This window comes from Equus przewalskii, chromosome 14 (genome assembly GCF_037783145.1).
Source record: "Equus przewalskii isolate Varuska chromosome 14, EquPr2, whole genome shotgun sequence".
Classification (NCBI taxonomy): domain Eukaryota; kingdom Metazoa; phylum Chordata; class Mammalia; order Perissodactyla; family Equidae; genus Equus; species Equus przewalskii.
This window is the reverse complement of record NC_091844.1, coordinates 32,875,637-32,898,555: the sequence shown is the minus strand read 5'-3', so window position 1 is coordinate 32,898,555 and position 22,919 is coordinate 32,875,637. Positions and strand designations below refer to the sequence as shown.

General features: G+C 37.9%; 2 protein-coding genes across 6 annotated transcripts in view; one reads left to right on the top strand and one right to left on the bottom strand.

Moving 5' to 3' along the window:
* Positions 1-22,919, bottom strand: part of GKN2 (gastrokine 2) — a 38,893-nt gene that overhangs the window by 7,554 nt on the left and 8,420 nt on the right. For 2 of the 5 annotated variants that reach the window (XM_070572463.1, XM_070572466.1), the window contains exons 2-5: positions 19,537-19,867; positions 17,935-17,970; positions 14,652-14,775; positions 4,053-4,166 (exon numbers count right to left, since the gene is read on the bottom strand). In XM_070572463.1, coding sequence (XP_070428564.1) covers positions 4,053-4,166; positions 14,652-14,747 — 210 coding nt within the window. In that variant the 5' untranslated portion in view covers positions 14,748-14,775; positions 17,935-17,970; positions 19,537-19,867. The remainder of the gene's footprint in view (positions 1-4,052; positions 4,167-14,651; positions 14,776-17,934; positions 17,971-19,536; positions 19,868-22,919) is intronic. The other 3 variants (XM_070572464.1, XM_070572465.1, XM_070572467.1) reach the window with 2 other exon arrangements.
* Positions 16,560-21,890, top strand: GKN1 (gastrokine 1). Its single transcript, XM_008516989.2, has 6 exons — positions 16,560-16,935; positions 18,659-18,712; positions 18,801-18,938; positions 19,775-19,885; positions 20,814-20,961; positions 21,650-21,890. The coding sequence occupies exons 1-6, from the start codon at positions 16,924-16,926 to the stop codon at positions 21,736-21,738; spliced, it is 552 nt and encodes a 183-aa protein (XP_008515211.1). The 5' UTR covers positions 16,560-16,923; the 3' UTR covers positions 21,739-21,890.

Sequence of the window (22,919 nt, the reverse complement as noted above, 5' to 3'; positions counted from 1 at the left end):
ATCTCCCCCAGATGGTAAAGTCCTCCCTTAAGACCTGAGTTGGGTGCCCAGTCAGTGTCTTTTCACCCCTGCCTGACTTGTTGAATTCTTCCACCCAAGGAATGGACATGAGACTAGAGTCAAGGACAGTGGCTGGGGGACCTGCTTTGAGAACAAACAGCCTGATGGCTTTATTTCTCCTCCTTTTTAGAGTTGGTGCCAATTTCTAGAGATTCATCAGGCACAAGACTCAGAGAGCACTCTGCCTAACTACCAGGGTTAACCAAATTTTTACACTAAGCCTTGCCCAAAACTCTGTGAAAACTAAAAGTTATATACCTCTAGTTATCTTGGGGAGCACTGAGAAATTCTCAGGTTAAAAAAAAAATAGAATAAAGTTTAATCTGCGTAATTTTTATAATGGTACAATTAGAAACGGCTGGCTAATGTTAGGGTGGGATCATGAACTCAGAAGGTGGGGAAATACAAAAACAAACAGTACCTGTAAATTGCAAGATTGTTAAATTTTGAAAATCACTACAGTGAGCAAAGAAATAATACACATGATGTCCTTGTTCTGCAGCTGGAATGACTACCTAACTAGCAGCTTTAAAAAAAAAAATGGGGCTTTTAAACAGCACACATTTGGGCAATTTAAGGGTTACCTGGAATGCCTCTGCCCTGGCTAGTGAGCTGGAATGGATGTAAAATGTGCCACTTTGTTAAGTCTTTCTGAGAAAGCAGCAGTGAGAAGGACTACAGTTTTGTGGGATATCTGCGAATTTTCTCCTATATCTGCCTCCAAAGAACCCAAGAAGCAAGCCAGCTCCCACCCTTATAGACATGAGGGCAGGCAGAGATGTTACACCCTACCTTCTACTGTGTCTCCCACATGTCTCCAGGAGTTCTGACGCTATAGGTCTAACAATGATAATAGTTAGCATTTATGGAATACTTAACGTGTTCTAGCACTTTCTAAGTACTTTGCATATATTGATTCATTTGGTTCTCATAACAATTCTGTAGGTTACCTTCTATCAATGTCCCATTTTACAGATAGGAAAACTGAGGTGCAGGGAAGTTGAGCAACTCCTTAGTGTCATACAGTTTCTAAGGGTAGGAGTTGGGATTTGAGCCCAATCTGACTCCACAGTCCACACTCTTAACTACCAGTATTACATGGCCTCTCTGATTAGTTGCTGGGTAAGTGTAACTTTTTGTCTTGTTGACAAGGGGGCACTGGTAAGGAGGGATTTGCTTCCAGAATGTTTCTTGATCAAAAGATAGACTTGGAAATAGACCTGCCTACAACTCAAGGGTGAAAACTTCCAAATACGGCCAATGAGAGACTGTGTTTGTAAAAGCTGTTGTAAACGAAATTCATGGCTAAGCCGCCCAGCTCCCATAAGAAGGCAAAATCGCTGTGGAAAGGTGTCATGCTGGACACTCCAATGCAGTGGGTCTGAGAATGGGCACACGCATGTGGACTTTTAACTTCCATGAGTGGTTTTGATTGAAAGAGTTGTTTCAAGTCCTGCCCAAACCCCTCATGAGGAAAAACAGACTCACACAGATTAAGAAACTAGGCCAAGTTCAGGGATGTAGTTACTGGCAAAGATAAGACTATCCTTCAGGCCTTCCGATGCTGGATGCCATGTTCTTTAGTTGGTAGAGCATTGAAACTTTCTTCCACAGCTGCGCTTTGTCTGTTTCTATATGATGCTTACTGTGAGTGTTTTGCTTTATGCGGTTCACAGCAACGCTCTTTGGAATATTCGAGTTCATCACGGAACATCGTCCTGGAACGCTGTGTCTTTCATTTCTATGTAGTACGTCCCACTTGGCCTCTATTCATGTTTTTTGTCTTTTGTTTTCTTTCTTTTGTTACTATTTGGATGGTATACTTCTGTGGTCCTTTTGTTTTCAATTTTTCTATGTGGTATTGTTTTAGTTTTTTTATTTCAGCTTTATTGAGGTGTAACTGACAAATAAGATAAGCTATTTAAAGTGTACATCATGGTGATGTGATATATGTACACGTTATGAAAGGACTCCCCCATCTAGTTAATTAACATATCTATCACCTCACATATTTATCTTTTTTCTTTTTTTTTTTTGGTGAGAACATTTAAGTTCTATTCTCGCAGCAATTTTCTATTATACAATACAGTGTTATCAACTGTGGTCACCATATTTTACACCAGATCTTCAGTCCTTACTCATCTTTTAGCTGAAAGTTTGTACCCTTTTACCAACCTCTCCCTGTTTCCCCACCCCGTAGCCTCTGGCAACCACTTTTCTACCCTCTATTTCTATGAGTTTGACTGTTTTTTTAGATTCCACATATAAATGAGATCATACAGTATTTCTCTTTCTCTGTCTGGCTTATTTCACTCAGCATAATGCCCTCAAGGTCCATCTATGTTATTGCAAATGGCAAGATTTCCTTCCTTCTCATGGCTGAGTAATATTCCAGTGTATGTACATACCACATCTTCTTTACCATCTGTTGACAGACTCCTAGGCTGTTTCTATATCTTGACTGTGTGGCATTTTGCTTCATTTTATTTATTGTCCAATCTGAAACACTCTCTTTTGATAGGTGAGCATTACCTGTTTTCTTTATTACTATTACTAATATATTTTAGATTTATTTCTACTTTCTTATTTTATTGTTTATTTATCACTGTCTTTCTTTGCCTTTCTTCCTATTTTTGCCTGCCTTCTTTGTATTGACAAAGATTTTATATTCTCCTTTTTTCCCTTCTATTTCTGGAAGATTTGGATTTTTTTATTATTTAGTTCTAACTTTGAAATTTTAGCGTCATACTTAATCATTCATATTTCCTACAAATCCAAAAGGTATCCTGTATTTTGATCTTCTCAACAGAGACAAGGAACTTGGTACCCTTTAGCCAATTATTGAGTATCTTTTCTGTTCCCATATTGTTATATTTGTGTAAAGTTTCACTTTCACCTTTAAAATATAGCACAAAAATTGTTAGGTTTCCCATCAATAGATAATTAAATTTAGTTAAATATTTTATCTATTTCTATGCTAATTCTTAATTTTCTATCTCCAAAATTTTCTTTTCTTTTTGTTTAAGTATGTTTTTAATAGTTCTTTTATCAGGAGCCTACGCATGTTAAATTTTGAGGGTCTATGTTTGAAACGTCTCTATTTTCTCTTCACTTTTGAGTAGTAGTTAGAAGTTGACAGCTGTTTTCCTTCCAGCACTGTAAAGGTGCTACTCCATTGCCTTCTGGCATCCACTGCTACTCATGTGAAACCTGCTATCAATGTAATTGCAGTATTTCTAACGTGCTCTTTTTCATGGTAATATGCTGTTTTATTTCTGCCTATTTTGTCTCATAATTTTTTGTCCTTCTTTATATATGGAATACCTTCATTTATACCTTTGAGTATCTTAGACATTCTTATTTAATGTCTTTTTCTTGCTATTCTATTGCTCAAGCCAAATAGTAAATCCATTTCCAACTATTTATTTTGTTAGTTGCCATTTTTAACATGATTCTAAACTCAGTTTAACTCTTGCCTTTTTTATTATGAGACCTAAATGCTCTATTTTTGCAATATTTCTCTCTTTCTCTCTCTCCTCATTCCTTTCTCTTTCTCTCTCTTGTGTGCACATGTGCGTGCACACACACGTAAACACACAATTTACTTCTGCAACTCTTTTTTAAAATTTTCCAGGCATTTACATCTGGTTATACTATAAAATATCAAGCTCAATAAGTCTAAAATAAAACTTGTTGTGTTCTTTCCCCCAAAGCAGCTCTTTTTCTGGACAATGTTATTTCTACTGACAGTTTCCCCGGGTCTTCAGATTCACTCTGAAGTCATACCTGATTGTTCTGCCATTTTTCCTCTGTAACGCTTCTCCCATTTGTGTCTTTCTTTCCAATCCGTTAGCCCAAATTCCATTTCTTGTCCTCGCCACCACCTACTGTCCTTGTCACAACTTTTATTAGTCAGAATAATTGACTCTAGCTGCTATAACAAGCAATACCTAAATTTCAGTGATTTCACAAAATAAACTTTTATTTCTTACCCACATAAAGTCCAGTACAGAGGATCTCGGGGGGTGGCTCTCCTCCAAGTGATGACTTATTACCTCTTCTGCTCCCTCCTCTGCCAGGTTCCACTTGAATTTATTGCAGTCAGCCTATAAATTCATTATCATGTCACTTTTTGCCATATCCAAGAAAGGGCTCAAAAACTGCTACTAGGAAAAATAATTCAACTCTAATTGGCCCTGAGATGAAGGCATAGTTATTTGAGCAAGCTAATGTAGATACTACCATAAGAAAAATTAATTCCAAATTAACTTTAAAAATACATGTAAATAGTGTATGTGATGTAAAAGAAGAAAAAAAAAGCTAGGATAAAATACAGGTAAACTTTGATCTGATTTTGGCAATGCAAAAGATTTTCTGAGCCTAGAAGTATTAGAATAAATCACAAGAGAAAAGATATATAAGCCTAACTGCATAAAATGTAAAAGATAATTAATTGTTTTGTTTATAAAAAGCAGTAAAATTTAAAGGCAAATTTAAAACTCAGGAAAAATAATTTTAACATGTATGAGAGACAAACGGTAATATTGCCTCTTTTTTTTAGAAGTGAAAAGCATTCTTTATTTTTATTATTAATAAACAGTCAAGTGTTCATTAAAAATCTCCAAAGATAATATTTTCAACTTACAAAAAGTTTTTAAAAATGAGTAGGAAAGCGATGAACACATGAAATGTTTTTTAATAGGCAAAGGACCTGATTACAGGAAGAAGGAACAATGACAAGAGCTGGCAAAGAATTGAAGCCCCAGAAACGGTCTACCTGGATTTGAATTCCTTCTCTAATTTCTCACTGTGTGCGTCAAAATCCTCATGTGGAAAGAAAGGATAACAAAGTGTCCCCTCAAAGCATCCTTGTGAACACTGATGAGCTCATTTACATAAAATACAATAGTCACTGACACAGAGTAAGCTATCAATAAAATTCACCTAATATTGTTATCACTATTCATTGCAAATAAAACCTATTCAGACTTGTAAATTATTAGAAATTGCAAATCCAAACAGCATTATTAAATTAAATTTAAATGGAACTAAGATATCTGGAAAATACCTAGTTATTTGAAAATAGAAAAGAAAAATACTACTAAATAAGCTATAGGTTAAAAAGGAAGTCACAAGGAAATTAGAAAACATTTTGAATTGAATGGAAATGAAAATACAACATAGCAAAATTTGTAGGATGCAGCTTAAGCAGTGCTTAGAGAAAAATTCATAACATTAAATACTCATATTAGAAACAAGAAAGATCTCAAATAAATAATCTAAGCGCCTACCTTAAGAAACCTGAAAAAAAATCAAGTTAAATCCAAAGCAAACACAAAGCAACAAATAGTAAACATAAGAGCAGAGATCAATGAAACTGAAAATTAAAAAATAAGGAAAAATCATGAAAAACATCACGCTTGATGAACTAGCTAATGCAATAAGACAGAAAAAGAAAGAAAGAAATAAAGAAGGAAGGAAGGAAGGACAGAGAGAGAGAGAGACAGAAAGAAAGAAAGAAAGAAAGAAAAGAAGGGAGGAAAGAAAGAAAGAAAGAAAGAAAGAAAGAAAGAAAAAGAAAGGAAGAAAAAAGAAAGAAACAAAAAGTGTATTGATTGATTGAGAAGGAAGAAATAAAACTGATTTTATGTAGAAAATCTGAAAGAATCAACAAAAAAATTCCTGGAACTAATAAGCAATTATAGCAAGGCTGTAGGCTACAAAGTTAGTATACAAAAGTCAATTGCTTTCCTATATACTACCAATGGGCAAGTGGAGTTTGAAATTTAAAACACAATATCGTTTATATTAGCACCAAAAAACAATAAAATACTTAGGTATGAATCTAACAAAAAAATGTACAAAATCTACACGAGGAAAACTACAAAACTCTGGTGAAAGAAACCAAAGAAGAACAAATAAATGGAGTGATATTTCATGTTCATTGATAGGAAGACTCAAGATTGTTAAGATGTCAGTTCTTCCTTACTTGATCTATAAATTGAATGCAATACTAATGAAAATCCCAGCAAGTCATTTTGTGGATATTGATGAACTGATTCTAAAATTCACATGGAGAGGCAAAAGACCCAGAATACCCAACACAACACTAAGGACAAAAATGAAGTTGAAAGACTGACGCTACTCGACTTTGAGACTTATTATAAGCCGTAGCAATCAAGACAGTGGAGTACCAGGAAAAGAATAGATCAACAGAACAGAATAGAAAGGGCCAGAAATAGACCCACACAAATATAGTTAACTGAGTTTGACAAAGAAGCAAAGACAATACAATGAAGAAAAGATAGTCTTTTCAACAAAAGGTGCTGTAACAATTGACGTTCACATGCAAAAAAAAGGAAAGAATCTAGACACAAACCTTACACCCTTCGCAAAAACTAACTCAAAATGGATCACGGACCTAAATGTAAAACACAAAACCCTAGAAGATGACATAGGAGAAAATCTGGATAACCTTGGGTTTATTGATGATTTTTTAGATACGACACCAAAGGCATGATCCATAAACAAAAGAATTGGTAAGCTGGACTTCTTTAAAATTAAACGTGTCTGCTTTGCAAAAGATACTATCAACAGAGTGAAAAGACAAGCCACAGACTGGGATAAAATATTTGCAAAAGACGTATCTGATAAAGGACTCTTGTCCAAAGTATACAAAGAACTCTTAAAACTCAACAATAAAAAAACAAACAATCCAGTTAAAAAATGGGCCAAAGGCCTTAACAGAAACCTCATCAAAGAAGATATACAGATGGCAAATAAGCATGTGAAAAACCATTCCACTCATCTGTCATCAGGGAAACGCAAACTAAAACAACAAGGAAATACCACCGTGCATCTATTAGAATGGCCAAAATCCAGAACATTAATGTCACCAAATGCTGGGAAGGATGTGGAGCAACAGGGACTCTCATTCTTTCCTAGTGGGAATGCAAAATGGTACAGCCACTTTGGAAGACAGCTGGCAGTTTCTTACAAAACTAAACATACTATTAACACAGAATCCAGCAATCATGCTCTTGGTACTTACCAAAGGAGTTGAAAACTTATGTTTATACAAAAACATGCACACAGGCATTTATAGCAGCTTTATTTGTAATTGCTAAAACTTGGAAGCAACCAAGATGTCCTTCCATAAGTGAATGTATAAATAAACTGTGGTACATCTAGAAAATAGAATATTATTCAGAGCTAAAAATAGATGAACTATCAAGCTATGAAAAGACTTGAGGAAACTTAAATTCATATTATTAAGTAAAAGAAGACAAACTGAAAAGGCTACATGCTATATGATTCCAACTATATGACATTCTGGAAAAGGCAAAACTATGGAGAGAGTAGAAAGATCAGTGGTGTCCAGGAGTTGAGCAGAAAAAGGGATAAATAAGTGGAGCACAGAATATTTTTGGGGCAGTGAAACTACTCTGTATGATTACTATAATGGGGGATACATGTCTTTATACATTTGTCCCATCTCTTAGAATGTACAACACCAAGAGTGAATCCTAACGTAAAATATGGACTTTGGGTGATAATGGTGTGTCGCATAGGCTCATCAGTCGTAATAGATTTACTGCTCTAGAGTTGATATTGATCATACAGGAGGGGTTATACATGTGTGGGGACAGGGGCTATATAGGAAATCTCTGTATCTTCTGATTAATTTTGCTGTTAACCTAAAACTGCTCTTAAAAAACGCAATGGTCTATAAAGAAAATTGTTAAAGAAAAGCAGAGAAGACAAAAAAGAGGGAAACAAAAAAGAAAGACCAAACCAGTGCAATGAATACAAAATAGTTATAAACCTACCTATCTTGATTGACTAGTAGTTAAAAATGGTAGTTATTAGTCCAACTCTATGAACAACCACTTAAATGTGGTTGATTTAAATACACCAAGTAAAAGACAAAGATTGTTTGAATGTATCAAAAAAAAAAAACAAGACGCAACTATATGTTATATACAAGAAACCAACTTTAAATATAAAGACTCAGATAGGTTAAAAGTAAAGGAGTGAAGAAAGACATACCATGTAACACTAATTTTTTTAAAAAGCTAGACTACTTATATTAATTTCTGACAAAGTCAACTTCAGAACAAGGAAAATTATCAGGGATAAAGAATGGCATCACATCATCATAAAGGGTTCAACTCTTCAGGAAGATATAATGGTCTTTAACATGTATGCACCTAACAACAGAGCATCGAAATATATAAGGTAAAACTGATAGAACCACAGTGAGAAATAGAGAAACCCACTATTCTAGCTGGAGACTTCAATACCACTCTTTCAGTAATTGATAGACCAGGCAGGCATAAAATCAGTAAGGATATAGTTGAATTGAATAGTACCACCAATCAATTGGATCCAACTGACACATAGACTATTTCATTTGGCAGCAGCAGAATGCACATTCTTCTCAAGCTCATATGGAACATTCACCAAGATAGAACAGGTTCTGGGCCATAACACACACTTTAACAATTTAAAAGAATAGAAAAGATACAATGTATGTTCTCAGACCACAGTGGAATTAAATTAGAAGTCAATAACAGAAAGGTAACTGGACAATCTCAAAATAGTTGCAGATGAAATAACACACTTCTACAAAATACGTGGATCAAAAAAGTCTCAAAAGAAATTAAAAGGAAATATGCTGGAAAATTCACAGTGATTATTTGCATAGTAGAATGATACGTGTCAATTATTTTCTTTGATAATTTTCCATGTTTTCTGCAATTTCCTGAGTTACTTTTATGATCAGAAAAAAAAAACTTTTAGCTTATTTTTAAAAAGAAATGTTTAAAGGTAGAATTTACAGGCCATGGTGACCACTTGTGGAAGAGAGGAGGAGGGGGTGAGGAATCAGAGCTGAGGATAGCTGAGATATTGACTAGTTGGTAAAAATGCCATTAAACTAAATAGAAGTTGCAGGAAAATAGTATGTTTGGGGACTAATGAAAATGATTTGATTTGGAGTCTATTTGATTTTAAAACAAGATTGTTAAATACGTCTAATAAATGCGATTGTAAACTAATGTCTGAACCTTGGCAGGGTTTGGTTTGTTTTTCCATTGTGTAGAGTGGCTCAAGTGTTTAGAATGGAGGAGGTCTTCCAGGAAGAGTGAGAAGGGTGATGAAAGAGGAGCATCAAGGACAGAATCCAGCTCCAACATGGAAGAGACAGATGGAAGAAGAAAGGCAAGGAATTATTTGGGTGGTAGAAGGAGCAATTGAAGTAAAAATGGGAGAAAAGGATGTCATAGAAGTTCAAGGAGAGAATTTCAAAAAAGGAGAGACTGTCAGGGTCAAAAAGTACGAAGAAGTCAAGTCATATGAGTACTGGAAACATACACCATATCCAAAATTTCAGATTTCTACTCCTTGCCTTGCTCCCTTTGAGTCCCAGCACTACCAGTTATCCTTTAGGCCTGAAGACAAGTTGCAGTGGGTTCAGCTGTGACTGGGAAGTGTGGAAGTGGAATCAGAAAACCCACTTGATTCTTTTAAGAGATGTAGGGGAAGGGGAGATACAAGCTCTCTGTATGAGGAAAGTAGAGTTAAGAGAAGGTTTTCATGCTTGTTTTTGGTTTGTTTTTTTAGTACTGGGGAGAATGACCCATAAAAACTGAAAAGAAGTAGTAAACCGGCAGGAAAATATTGAAGTTTGAGGAAAAGGACAGCTATCTGATGGAGGAAAGTGAGCGTCAGAGGTGGAGATATTGGGTCTTGGAAACTAGGAGTGAATTCTTCCAAGATGAGAGGGAATGAAGAATGGGTGAAGACAGAGATTGGGAGATAGAGGGATGACTGTGCAAGAAGCTGACACTTTCTATCTTCTTGGCATAATAGGCAGATAGGTTAAAAGAGGACTTGGATAGACTGGCAAACATTTTGAACAGTAGCTGAAAGGAAGAGGGGAGAAGCTCACTACAGACAGGAAAGTTGAGTTCCACTAACACTATTACAGGTCCAAGGAGGATTATTTTTGAGTTTAAATTCTTTTCTTTTTTACGTCCCATTCAAGAAGAGAGAGGAAATTGTTCGGCCTCTTCCAGATTTGAGGAAAGTGGCCATAATTAGTAGAATCTATTTTGTACCTGAACTTCAGCTGCGATCATCCTTGATTGAGCCCTAATCATGTGGTAGGAACTATGCTAGACACAAGGAATGTGAGTTCTGTCTCCAGAGACTCATAGCCTAATGGATATACAAGTCCATCACACATCATCCGTGTACACATTCGATCTATTTTAAAGTAAGTCATGAAATTCCAAGCAATAAATGGTATCTACATTTCTAAAGTATGTATACTTGTTTAGATACCTCTTTGTATATGTGCCTTATATTCCTTTATAAAAAGATCAAATCAAATTTAAAGGTGTGTTAATTACAAAAAAAAATCGACATACTACTTATATAATTAAACATTTAAGAGAAAGGACAAGAAAGGCAAAAAGATGTACAGTATAGTATAGTGGTTAATTTCATGGTCCCTGGAACCAGATGACCTATGTCCAGGTTGTAACTTGTCGCTTATATAACCTCTCTGTGCTTCAGTTTCCTCCTTGGTAAAATGGGAGTATCAATAGTATCTACCTCAAAGGTGGCTGGAAAGACGAAATAAAGTGATATATGTAAAAAAAAAAAAAAAAAAAAATTCAAGTGATTGCTTTTTTTGGAGAAACACTCATGGCCACCAACTAAAATATTAATTTACTGGGAGGAGCTCAAGGGCGTTGGAACACACAGGTGTGGGAAAGAGCAAAGAGCCTCCAGACATGCAGGGCAATGTTGGGCTGGTAGGACCACGCACAGAGGTCAGGGAAAAAGGGGAGTTTCAAGTGGGTATTGGCGAAGATTAAATCCATATAATATTTCAAGCTCAGTGTGTAACAAATTGTAGGTTCTCGATAAGTGAAATAATTCTCACTCAATTTTTCTCTACCTAATTGTGATTAAACTAGATATTTTTAACCATAAAGATGAATCTGAGAGTAAGAACATCATAAGGTGGTCCCCTCAGAGCCACTGAACCCCTAGTTCACACCACCTGGCTCTGCTGCTCCCCTAGGATGGAATGCTCTGACCCTTCATCCCTACGTGTCTGTGTCCAGGCTGTCCCACTGGACTCAACCAAAGGCCCATTTTCTGCCTGAAGCCTCTGTAAATGCTCCAGCTTAAAGAGCTCACACTCCTCTGAATGTTTTGTTTCTATTGCTTGTTTGGAGAAGCTACAAGGCATAAAGCGAAAGAGTACAGGCTTCAGGATTAGATGAAGACATTATTCCATTCTTACCTACCATGTGACCTTAGACAAGTTGCAAAGCCTCTCAGAACCTCGTCTTCTTACTTTATTTTGGTATATCCATATTACGTGTGTGTCTTGTCTCCCATCACAGCCAAAACGTAATTTGTGAAGGCTAGTACAAAATGAAAATATAGGACCCCCTTGTTCAAAAAGCAGAAAAAAACCTTTTTTCTTTGTTCCATAGTTTCTCTCTTTCCTCAATCCGTGATAGTGTTTTTGATTTGCTATTTAATATTACACTCCCTTGGGCATGGAGATACTTGCCAGGTAAGTACAAACCCTCAAAGGCAACCAGGGCCCTACCCTGTGACTCAGCATGAAGGTGTACGTGTCAGACATTGACTCTTCCTGCAGGTGCACCCAGGCCCCACCAGTGGAGGTGGAGGGATGAGTGCTGGAGAGTCCATCAAGGGAAGTGAGGAGAGGCAGGCGGTGGGACCACACATGGGCCAAGGCTTCAAGCCCCCAGCACCTACTCCATTGTCTCATTAGACTTCACTTACAAAACACAAACTCAAAAACAAAACTATTAAGAATTTCAAGATGGCAACTGCAAAGCATTAAACTCAAGTATGAGACTTGAGGGTGAGCCTGACCTGACTAAAACTGGTCACATGTTCATAAAGTCAACCCTGCCTCTCACAGATTTCAGGATCTTGAGTATGAGCACTGGTTGTTTTATATCTTTGAATCTTCTGTAGCACTTGTGCTTAACTGGGGCATTGCATTAGCCCCAGAACATGGTAAATTGCTGTTAATTGATTATTTTTCAATATGAGAAAATGAGTAAAAGATTGTACGCCTGGTGACCCATTCCTGAGCAGCAAAAGGAAAAACTTTCTTTGTCTGGATAAGGGGAGTTAGTTCTTTATTTAAACCCAATGGAACCTCTGAAGAAACACTCCAATGGATGTTTTATTAAGCATTTCCAGGAATTGGAGGTGGGGGGGTGTGGGTAGGAAGAGTACATAATTGAATAAATATGGGAGCTCAAAATTCTCTAAGGCACCTCTGACGATCCAAGATCTTCATCTGAGGATGTGTTCTTCCAGAAGTGAAAAGATTACACATGTGCGTATATTTTCTATCTGGGATGTAGAAAAGGAAACCCGTTGAGATCAGTAACTCTGTAGAAAATGCAATGATTCATGAAATCATGTTTCATTGTTCAGGGGCCTTGGGGCAAGTCCTTTACTTCGGCGTCTTTTGCCAAGGAAGTCATGGAGACAGCTCAGTGTCCATTGGGTTCACAAGACCTGGGCTCCAGGTGTGGCTTACACAGCTGCAGCGCTGTGACCCACATCGCTTGGGATCTGATTTTCATCTTCCAATGTGCAGTTCTGTCCTTTCCTGGCCTGATTGCTGTGGTTGAAGGAAGACACCTTCAGCATTAGTGCTTTTACACCATTTTCCCCAAATTGCTTCCATATGAACCCTGCAAAAGGCGTAAGCATTATTATTTCTGACTTAGCTATGAGGTAACTATAAAGCGACGTGTTACTATCACTTTGTGACTTCTATTCCTCATATGGGCATATTTTCTCCAACTCCTTTTCAGAATGGAAGTACTTAACCATGATATACTTAACCATTAAGTACTTCTTCATGATGATGAAAAATACAGTTACTAATCGATATTCTCTTTATCTCTACTTTCACATATTTTATACAAATGATGGCATCACTCAGGAGACCTTTAGCAAGACTTTTCCAAACTCTGTTTACAACACTAATTCTCAAGGTTAACAACCAATCTGAGCATAATATATCATTGGTTGCCTCTGAGGGGATTCAGAAGGTTTGGCAAATGCAATTGGACAGACATACCAGCAGCAACAGAAAGGCAGAGTTATATATATTTTGGAAGGCAGTGGTCCCAGAGGAAACAACAAAAAGCAAGGGCTCTGTGATGCTTCCTCCACTTTGCCGTAATTTGAAAAGAATTTCTTTCCTATACAAAAACAACTATGTAATAAGCATGGATTTTCCAGAATTAGAAGCTTTCCAGCAATAATTATTAAACTGTTATTTTATATGTCCCTGTTGCTATTTTTCAGATGTGTCATTCCTGGCCACAAGCACATATGGAAGATTTAATATGAGTGCATCACTGCCATAAGGCCTGGGGCCTCAGGAACCATAGCTAGAGTCTCAGCTGCAGGTCGGTCAAGCAAGACCATGGGAGGGGCCAGAAGCTTCCCTCCAGGGTGATGAAGTGTGTTCAGACCTCACAATGAACCATCTGACGCTAGACTGTCACAAAGAATATCCAAGTGGTGCATAGGATGCTCAGAAAAACAACAATAAAGGCAAAGAGACTGAGACAGAATCTCTGCATGAAGAGGCTTCCACACTCACGCAAATAAATTACAGTGTGAGGTCAAACAGGCTAAAGGCCAGTTGAGTCCTAAATATCAGAAAATGGGGCAATAATTAAAGGGAAGATGAGATTACTAAAGGCTTCACAGGTGTTAATGACTGGAGGTCAGCCCATTAACACGTCTATACAGGAGAGAGAATCTTGAATGAGGATATTTGATGATGAAAACATGCCCTGTAAGTAAACATTCCAATCAGAATAAAAGAAGGAAAATGAAAGTTTGATTTCTGTGGAAAAGCTGGAGGGAAAGCCCTTGCAGATCGAATGTACGAGCACATAGGATGTGGATTGCATCCCCTCATCCCCTCCCTTTGCTCCACACAGAGGGAGTTCCCACCAGGCTCCACACGACAGGGTGTGGGGTGAAGCGAGGCCTTGTGTGCACTCTGAGATAAAATGCTGATAGGGCTTGGATCTTGGCATGGCCCAGCACCAAGCTCCGTGTGCAGGGCAGGCCCTGTTTACTTATGGGCTAGTCTGCCCCACACCAATCCCAGGGCACTGGGGCCACACCATCTCCTGGGGCTTCCTTGGTGTGTCACCATAGCCAAGGTAGGGCAGCACCTCTCCAGCTGGCTCCAAATATCAGAAATGATAAATATAATGCATTTTTTATCCTCTGGCTTGAACATACCCTTTACGCAATTCTAATTTTTAAATGGTCTTATCAAGCATCATATACGCGCCGGTATATTTTGTGGAGGTGACAAGAAAACATTGACATGTTCTGTCTTTCTCCATGGGAGGACAAGAAACATATAAAACCTAGCTCTCAGGCTGGGAGGGAGAGGAGATTTACTCAGGCTTCCTTAGGAATTTTGGCCTTGGGTGAGACTAGGGTTGACCCCCACAAACATGTACACACACATTCATACATACCACACGAAGTACAGAGGAAGAGGTTCTTCTGATTTGGTGAGCCATGGAAATAACAATATCACATAGAAGAGGAATTTTTTCGAATCCAAGGTGCATCCTCAGAGGCAGCACGATTGTTGTTTTCCTAAGGAAGGTGACCCCCTGGGACATTAATAGGTGTTCGGAAAAATAAATCAACAAAAGACAAAAGAAAAACAACTGGGTTCTATGATAAATTACGTTTAGGAGAATCTGGATGAAGCAATGTGACATAGATTTCTCCCCTATAGATTTCTTAGCACATTTGATATGTGAAAGTGAATTGTCAATCTCTAAGAGGGGGATTATTGGACCTCAAACTCTACCTACCTACCTATCTATCTATCTACTTCTATATCTATTTATTTGTCATGGAGCATCTTCCAGACCAGCTTTTCACAGGCCCACTGGAAAAAATGTCAACCTCAAGTCCTTGGTGAGGGATGCCACGCAAAAAGCATGCTAAGCACTGCACCCATGTACCAAAGTGACCACCCTTTGTGAGTCTGAAGGCATCACGCTGTCCACTCTGACTTCGCAGTGATGTGGCAGTTCCTAGAGTGGGTGAAGACCTCTTCACACGTGTCTGCCCCCACTCCAGTCTTACTGATCTTTTGCAGCTAAAGAGTAAGCTTGAAAGAAATGAGTGCACACATTAAAAACATAAACAAAATCTTACCACAGCTCTACAAATCAATCCACATGACATTTTGAAAGGGATGTTGATAGTGAATCAAGCTTTATAACCGTGTAACCCATCCTGTGATTCTAATCCATGAATAAAAGGACAATCATGGACTCAGGAAGGTTTCTGAAGGGGAAATTTATAGATCGGTGATTAATGGGATACTGTTTTCTTCTTCAGCATTTTGATTTACTGGCCTTAGTTTGTAGGAGAGAGCGGGGAAAAAATTCAAACTTTAATTCACATCCAAGACGGTTATGAGCATTTTTACTTGTTTGCCCAAGTGAACAGTATCTAGTCTCTGCCTCTGATGAAAACACTTTTTAAAATTATTTTAACATAATTTCTAAAGATTAAATTTTCTAGAAGCAAATAAAAGGACAGAAATTTCTTTTATAGCTCTGGGGAAAAAAAGTTCCCCCTGGGATACGGGGAAAACGTGATGGAGGCAGTGGTATTTGAGCTGAGCCTTGAAAAATGAAAAGCAGTTTACCAATTAGAGAAAGGGAAGAGGTTGGCACTCCAGTGGGGGAGAACAACATGTGCAAAGGCACTGAGGCATGAAACATCCTGAATGTTCCAGGAACAGTGGGAACTCTGGTGTAGCTGGAATGTAGGTATAGGGCACAGACACAGCTAGGGAGGCTTTGGAAACCTTATTCTAAAGGACCCCCTATAGCATTCCAAGGAGCTTAAAGTTTATCTCGTAGGCTGCCACTGAAAGTTTCTAAGCATGACAGAGTCATGTTTATTATATATAGGTACTTTAGAAAGACAACCTTATGGAAAATGGAGAAAATGCACTGGAATATGAGTGACTGGTACCCAGAGCAATCAATTACACACCTGTTGTAAAAGTCCAGGTGAAAGAAGCTGTGGGCAAGGCCAGAGTGAGAGGCCATTCTGAGATGAAATGACAAGACTTAGTAAATAACTGGATGTGGTGGTGAGAAGAAAGGGCTCAAGACAGCCCCCAGGTTTTCAAACCCGATGTAAAGTACCATGACTGAGAGAGCTCAGGATTGCAGAAAGGGTATAGGTTTGGTGGGAGCAGCTCATAGAACATGTTTAGCCTAACCAAAACCATTACAATGGGCTCAGGGAAAGACATGATGAGGAAACCACTTCTATCTTCTCATAGGAGCTGCTATCTGTAAGGCCCAGTGTGTCCACAGTTTCTCATCTGTGGTCTTGTTTGATTTCAGGGATTATTCTTTATATATTGATATACTATATATATCAGTATATAAAATACTCACACCCACAGCTTCATTTGGACCAGAAGCTATCATAAATCATAATGAGTTTATTGTGATATCTTCATCTTTAACAAATGATGAGTCAGATCAGCTCCATGTCAAAGTGCCTTGCTAACCAGGTAGATATTCCAAAAGGCTTCCTGGTATGCTGGATCTTGGTGCAGATATGGAAAATGGAGAAAGATAAGTCTTTGACCTCACCTGGTCACGCCTAGTTTGAGTAAAGCCAGTCAAGTACAAATACGAGAAGGCTTCTCGTCTGAGTCCATGCCTGCCTTCTCCTCTGCTCCATTGCTTTGGTGAAGCCAAGATGAAGTTCACAGTGAGTAGACTTTTCCATTTGAATTTATGAACTTATATTTGGAGACTGGATTCTGAGCTAAGGGGGGTCTGCGTCTTATGACAATCTCACCACAACGGAAAAATTTGTTTAAAAAAAATCTCTTTTCTTTTCATGGAATTGTGGCATTTATAAGCATCTCTATAGAAAAAGATAGTTATCCTGGCATTAGACAGCTGTCTGAGCAGGTTACACCATGCTATCTTTAATAAAATCACTTTCCAGATCTACTAATTCAGGGCTGGGCCAAGAGTAAGCAGTCCCTAAGCTCTAGAAAATGCTTAATCTTTCCCCACATTCTTGAATTCCTTTTTTGACCAAAAATCCTGAATATATTCAGTTAAGATAAAAAGTTTATTATGAAGACAAATGGTTGAGAGACTTGCTGTCACATTCTCTGCTGTGAACTGGATCTCCAATAAGAAAGTTTTACCTGGGACGCTGTCCATCGTTATTTATTCATGAAAACACCTGAAGCATGAAGCTAGGGCAGTATCTCACCTGCGGTTCCAGATAAAAGGCTGAGAGTGTAGCAGGTGGATGATAAAATTCTCCCAAAGTAAGTGGTGGTACCATGTGTCTCTTATAACAGGATGCAAAGGGGTTCGAGTCAGACAAATATTTTTGTTTTTCAACGTACTAAACACTAAAGTATATTACAGCAGATTCTGCTTCATAATGGAATTGCAAGTATAAAATAATTATCTAAAAGTAAGTTCTAATAACAGCAAAGTTAAAAAAACAAAAAAAAAGGGACTCCAGAAGTGGGTCAGATCTGGTTTGTCTCCTAGTTCTGCCATGAACGAGAGATACGACCTTGGTCAAGGTATTTAACCTCTGCAGCTCCATTTCCTTATCTATGAAAGGATTGCATTGTATGAGTAGGTCTCTAAAATTTCTTCCACCTTTGACTGTTAAGGAGGCTCATTTTTACCACCTTCTTGAGTTACCAGGAGAAAATTAAACAAATTAAAAAATTACCTTGAATCATCAGTGTGGTTCTCAAACCGTCTTGTCCTAGGCAAAGGAAATGAGAATAGGCACTCAGAATCGGGCACCCTGTGTAAAGCTCTGTGTTCTGATAACCAATATCATGCACCCAATGACAAATGAGTAAACCATCCCAAGACAATTATTGACTTCCCTTCTGCTATCCACACTTCACAGCCAGACGCTACATCCTTGGTCTCTTATCATCAGCATCAAACTTATTTACTAATCCATTGCTTTAAAAAGTTCTTTTAAGTAAAAAGAGTCTTTCTGCTATTAGGAGGTCTAGGAAGAAAGGAAAGCATCTCAGATGGAATAGGAAAATTAATTTAAATCATTTTAAGATGTGATTCTCAGGACTCATAACCATTTTCATATCACACATGTTCATTTTCAAATTTGTTTTTCAATATACTGACATTTCATCAGTTTTTTCATAAGACCTATGTTAAAAAATTCTAATACTATATATCACAGTAACATAACTACCGTAAGAAATTAACCTACAAGTCTACATTATCATTAAAATTTTCTTTGGTTAAAAAAATACATTAAAGCTTTCTATGGTTAAGAAATACAAGGTCAAAGAAGAAAAAACAGACCACTCAACTGAGTGGTAAAATTAGTAAATATTTTTCATATGAGTGGATAGAAAAAGAAAGAAGAGGACATTGTTTTGCCACGTGTTATAGGCCAATGTTATTTGTGATTTCAGATTGTCTTTGCTGGACTTCTTGGTGTCTTCCTGACTCCTGCCTTTGCTAACTATGTAAGTCTCACTTTTTAAAGTGTGTTACCAAAATACATTTGCAAAGAAATGTGGTATTAAATCATTGTCAATTTCTTATAAATTTCAGAATATCAACATCAACGATGACGGCAACAGTAATGGAAGTGGGCAGCAGTCAGTGAGTGTCAACAATGAACATAACGTGGCCAATGTTGACAATGACAATGGATGGAACTCCTGGAATTCCATCTGGGATTACAACAGTGTAGGTAGTCAACATGCAATTTTCCTTCTTTACAAATATAATGTTTCTTTTTAACAACAACAACAAAAATGCCTGCTAACCATAAAAAAATAAAAAATAGAATAAATTCTAACTGCGCGTAAGCATAGAATTGTAAGTAAAAGTGCTCAGTTTCACTCCCTAGATATAACTGCTGTTAATGTTTTCCACCATCAGTTAAAATTCAGACCAATGAAAGAGGTAATGAGGATCCACTATGTTCAAGAGACTGTAGGAGTATTAGACAGGTGTGATCATCCTTTTGCCTTGCTGCAGACGCCTTCGATCACAATGAAAGACCTACTCAATATTACTGTTGCCAAAATATAGCCTATCTCATTCTATCTTCAATTTCCTTCTACAAAGACAGAAATTGACATTTCACCATAACACTAAAGGACCAAAGGAGATGTCAATGACAATACCAACTCTTTATTCTTCACTTTTATTGTCTGACCAATTAGAAAACTAATTCCTGTCTTACCTGCCTTGAAACGTTGTAAAAATCAAAAGAGATTAAAATGTGATAGCAATTCAAAGTTTATTTCAGCAAAACAGACATATGTAGAGTGACTCTTACCGTGCTATAACCTGAAGATAAAGCAACGAGTTAGACAGTCTCTGCCCTCAAAGGCTTTGTAGTCTATCCTTACAAATGTTAGCAACAGATATGATTGCAAATCAGGGCCAGATCCAGTGCTCTTATTCCAGTTCATCATGATCTTGGAGTCCATTTCCCTGTGCTGCTGAAATTGATTTCTGATGAGAAAAGCTCTTTGGAGAACGTGCTCTTCAGCATCTACCTTCTTCTTTAACAGAACTTTGCTGCAACTAGAATCTTTCACAAGAAGGCATGCGTTGTGCACAGAATAAACAAAGATGTCGTGCCCTCTCTTCAAGCCCTTGAGGCACTGGTCAAGGAAAAGAAGGTAAAAATAAAAATCTTTTTATTTTCGCTTGAGGAAGGTCTTATGATCTCCAGTAAAGAATGAGGCAGTCACAATTGTTCCCTCTTTAACCATAGTATGTTGTAGTGTGCAGCACAAAAAGAGAAGAGGAAATGGTGATTTACCAAGGAGAGGCAGCTGCCATCACACTTAAATGCTATGACTGACACCTGCCTCTACAGAGGCTGAACAGAACGCCTAATAATCTTTACTGTTAGAGGAGTGAAGCTCTGCTCATCTAATGGGAGCCCTCAGCTCTTCTTCAAGGACATTTTTTGGCAAGAGTCAGGTTAGGGTTGTTAGATTTAGCAAATAAAAATAGAGGATACCCAGTTAAGTTTGAATTTCAGATAAATGATGAATTTGTTTGAGCATAAGTATGGCCTATGCAATATTTGGGACATACTTACAATAAGAAGTGATTTGTTGTTTATCTGAAGTCAAATTTAACTGAGTGTCCCGTATTTTATCTGGCAACCCTAGTTGGAGTAGGTGAAGAGAGGAGATCCATGGTTCTTTAAAATGTTTACCTGAGTTCATATTCTTATAACCAATAAATGGGTACCTTTTGTTGACAAGGTAGAGAAAATAAATAAACTGCATTCTCGGAAGCTGATTGTCATACAGCTCAATCCAAGAAATACATGATAACCAAATGAGGTCCAAGCTTCAGAATAAACAGCCTCACACTTCTGCTTTCTGAGAAGTTGAGGTTTCAAACCAGCTAAAACCTTTAAGACCTTAGAAATTCTGAGATATACAGGGTTAGAATTGGCTCTTCATTTTGATTATGGAAAAATTGTAGCCAAGCAATACCCCTATTGGCCTTGTACCTAACCCTCAATTCAACAAACCACTAGGCTTGCATTCATTGTCTCTCTTTCTTTCCACCTATCTTCTCCACACTCAGCTTCAGGGTAAAGGACCAGGGGGACCACCTCCCAAGAGCCTGATATACTCAATCAACCCCCACAAAGTCAGTGACCTCGACCAGTTTGGACAATCCATCTCTGGCATGTGCAGAGGGGTTCCAACGTACATGGCGGAGGAGATGGAAGGTGAGTAGCCAACATACTGTTCACTCCAAGTTAGTGTTGGTGAAATTGTCAGACTGTTCTCAAGCCTGTCCACAGAGGACACCAATTCCTCAAGAGATGGTCATCAAGGCTAACACTTATTTAGTGCTTGCTTTGTGCCAGGCACTATTCACGTGCTTTTTGTGTGTTAAATCATTTGCTCCTGATGGCAAACTTATGTGATAGAGTCTATTGTTATTCTCAACTTTCTGGATGAGGAAACTGAGGCACAGAAAGAGGTCACAAAACCCCTGCCTGGGTCAATCCCAAGCATTTTGGCTCTGGATTCTGTGCTCTTAACCATTCTGAAATACTGCATTCAAGAGTGGACATGGGGTAAATGCCAACATATTAAAAGAAAGGCATGAATGGCTAAATGAAAAGAGATTGCCAATGGAATATCTTGATTTTTATAGCTCAATCACTTAATTTCTGAGCGATCAAAGAATTACTTACATGAAAACAAAGTATCCACCTAGGAACCTAACGTAACAGCAGCTTTCCCTATCTCTGAATCAACTGATTTAATCTTGATAGATAGATAAACAGATAGACAGGTAGATCTCGAAACTAGCGCATAGCTAGTTTGGAAACTGTGTAACACTTAAAAAAAAACAAAAAACAGTTCTTGAAAAGACATGATATTGGTTTCTTCTTTTCTTTTTACCAGGGCCAAGCCTGTTTTTTGACTTAGGAGTGTGCTTCAATGCTAATATATTCTCGATTCTGAAGATTTCCTTCTGTGGAGAAATAGCGTAGAACTAAAAAAAAAAAAAAAGTCGCTGTGGGTTCAGTCAGCAGAATATTCCATGCAGAAAAATATGGGTTCTAATGGTTTTTATCATGTCACTCTGACGTGTTTTCTCCTGGTTATGTCTGATTCCTTTAACTTTCAATAAACCGCTTAGCACTGAATTCAGTTGATAGTAAAGTTCTTTATGATTTCTATTTGGAATGCACAGGCTCAAAAGTGCAAACTGGTGGTGGCAAGGTGTCAAAGTTCATTAGACCCAACTGTTAGCTTATATTCGGGACCTGTCCCTTATAAAGAACCCTTTCAGGTGCTTTGGATACTACTAACCACAGCTCTGGGAATGGTTCCAAGATCATCCGACAGCTCTGAAGACTCCTCTATAGTTGGTGTGCACGGTAACATTTCAGAACAGCAAGGGCAGAAATCCACTCAAAATAGCTTAAGCCAGAAAGAGGGGTTTATTGCAAGGATGTGGGAGTATCTAAAATAATCTTAGGGCAAGAAAAGCTGCTGGGCATCAAAGAGGCTGAAACCAGGAACTATACTGACGCCAAGGCCCAAGTCTTCTCCTCTCTGCCTATAGCCACATATTAGCTCTTCTCTTCTCCTCTCTAAATTCTCCTTCCCTCTTCTTTCCACCTTGCAGATGGCTTTTTCTGTACTCATTACAGAAATGGCTGAATTCAAACATTAGCTTCATCTCTCATATTTACATGTCTTTCTAGTTCAAGAGGTAATGTCTAATACTTTTGAATCCAAATTCCAATTTTCTTTGACCCCACTTGGGTAAGGAGTCCACAACCCTCACTTACTGATGGCCAGGGGAGCAAAGTCACATGGTACACATGCAGCACTGAGGTCTCCCCTGAAGGAGAAAGATCTTAGAGAAAACAGAGACTCTAAGCTTTGTGTCTTAGAATGTGAAACTACAGTTCATTTTTCAAAATTGTCTTTGAAAACCTGGATGCTGTAAGAGTATCTAATCCATTCACATGTCTTCAGAGGGGATATCCCTAAATAATCCTAACAAACAAAACTAAAGACACTGATTTCCACCATTTGGAAAAATGCTAATATTTGCCAGTCCTTATTGGAAGGAAATATAATAACTTTCTTTAACCTAGGCAATTCTCATTGCTGTTCGCATGAAGTGTACTATCAGGCTAGTAGAATTCCAAAATATCCT

Excerpts from the sequence above, each read along its gene's own strand:
- GKN1 (XM_008516989.2), top strand. Across the intron at positions 18,713-18,800 it reads CTCCTGCCTTTGCTAACTAT|AATATCAACATCAACGATGA; the intron begins GTAAGTCTCACT and ends TATAAATTTCAG. Across the intron at positions 20,962-21,649 it reads CATGGCGGAGGAGATGGAAG|GGCCAAGCCTGTTTTTTGAC; the intron begins GTGAGTAGCCAA and ends TCTTTTTACCAG.